This window comes from Mesitornis unicolor, unplaced genomic scaffold (assembly GCF_000695765.1).
Source record: "Mesitornis unicolor isolate BGI_N332 unplaced genomic scaffold, ASM69576v1 scaffold17330, whole genome shotgun sequence".
NCBI lineage: Eukaryota > Metazoa > Chordata > Aves > Mesitornithiformes > Mesitornithidae > Mesitornis > Mesitornis unicolor.
Genome location: NW_010160463.1, coordinates 16,764 through 18,674, shown reverse-complemented (window position 1 = coordinate 18,674; position 1,911 = coordinate 16,764). Strand labels below are relative to the sequence as shown.

Sequence of the window (1,911 nt, the reverse complement as noted above, 5' to 3'; positions counted from 1 at the left end):
GCTTTTGAGGTCCCTTCCAATCCCTAACGATTTGCGATTCTGTGATTCCTTCCCAGGCACAGGTTTGTGCATTTGTCCTTTCCCAAGGTCCCTGTCAATGGTGACCCTGTCCTCAAGCTCATCCTTTTCCCTCCATGGGGTGTTTTCCACAAACCCGAGTCCATCCCCTTTCTCCCTCCAGTTTCTTGGTACGTGGACATCACCTATGAAGACCTCCCAGTTCCGTGGACTTTGTCCAGCTCCTCATGCCCCACAACTTCCCAGCTGACCTGAGCAGCCATGGCAGCAGCAAGGCCAACCCCACGATGCATGAGAAGTGTGTGAGCCCTCAGGGGAGAGTGGGGGTGTCAGGGAATGGGGAGAGGCTGCATCCCCGTGCCTGACCTCCCAGGAAAGACACGGAGCATCCCAACTCCAACGGTGACGACCGGAGCCGTCAGCCTCGCCCAGTGGCTATCACCCTGTGCATAAACGGGTAATCTCCCTCATTAGAAGAGGTGACCATTTATATTTCATGACAATTAGATTTAATCAGCCTTTTGATACACATAAATATATCTTTAAAATTCCGTAAGAAAAGAAAACAAGTTAAAGGCGTCTCTATGTGCACAAAGCAAGGAGCGCCCTGGACAGCCTGGCTTCTCCTCTCTCCCCACAAGAGCTCCCCAGAGCAAGCGCCCGACCTCCTCCCCGTGGCTGGGCACAGCAGCCAGCCCAGCTGCAGCCAGCCTCGCTGCAGCCAGCCCCGGTTACCCACAGAGACACCGAAACGGATCCCAGGAAGCCCCCAGACCCTTTCACACGGTGCCTTCCTCTGCCCTGCTGAGCTTTATGGGCAGGGAGCGGCGGCTGCGGGGCCTCCTCACTCTGCGTCCGTCGCCCACAGCCCGGCCTGGGTGTTTCTCTCCGGTTTTGCAAGAGCAGCTTCCTGCGTTAACGCGTCTGCGGTGAAACAAATTCCTCCCTAAAGCTCCATATAAGGAGCTTGCGGGCCCAGAGCTCTAAATAATCCCCTGGCTCTTCCTGTTTGGAATGATGCTGCTGTTGCTGCTAATAACGATACAACTGAAATTAGAGGACAATAACATTTATTTGGAGCATGAGGGATTCCACATTATACAAACCCTTAAATTCATTTTTCTATTTCACTGGTCCATTTCTACAACAAATACATCAGATCTACTATATAATAAAATTATTTACATTTCCAAACAAGATTGGGTTCACAAACCCTCTTACTGCTATTCACATACAGTACTTCAACGACAGCACAATACGTTATTTTATTACCTAAAAATGACAACCCTGTATTCTAATTTGTTTATGAAAAGTGGAAATAAATTTACAGTTGTCTTCCCCTCCCCTTCCATCTCATACAAACACGTTGAGCTAATGTGCTAACCCTGAACTTCACATCGTAAATCCAGGGGGTTTTAGAAGACCCCAGTTTTTATATCTATTTATCTGTCTTTTAGAAAAAAAATCATTTGTTGGGAACACTATAATATTAAAATTACTTACTGTACAGAATCTTATTTAAAAAAGAAAAATCACAGCTCAAAATTGCTATCGGTAAATTCACTCTCATTTACAAGTTTCATGTTTCCATGCAGTAATTTACTTGGATTTTCTTCTTTTTGACTGCATTGCACTGGCACTCGTTTCTGAAATCAAGAGAAGAAAAGAAGCATGGATCCGAGGTCTGTATGAACGGCCGTTCACCAGAGGCGCACGCCTTGCCCTCCTAGCTTTCCAAAATCCGAGTTCTCCCTAGCCTCTGGTAGGGCACTGCTTTGTGAGTTTAACACCTACAAAGTCCTCACGGAGCAGCCTTAAAACCAGGGCCGTGCACCTTTGGCTGCTCTTGAACACAGCTCCCCGGGCGTCACGAGGGGCCGAGCCCCAGCACCA

At 48.1% G+C, this 1,911-nt stretch overlaps 1 protein-coding gene across 1 annotated transcript in view; it reads right to left on the bottom strand.

The window, feature by feature from the left end:
• Positions 1–1,290: 1,290 nt before the first annotated feature.
• LOC104545037 (nuclear receptor coactivator 6-like) overlaps positions 1,291–1,911 on the bottom strand; it is a gene marked incomplete at its 5' end in the record, with an annotated part of 13,442 nt that continues 12,821 nt past the window's right edge. The window contains one exon of the mRNA XM_010190069.1: positions 1,291–1,664. Coding sequence (XP_010188371.1) covers positions 1,618–1,664 — 47 coding nt within the window. The remainder of the gene's footprint in view (positions 1,665–1,911) is intronic.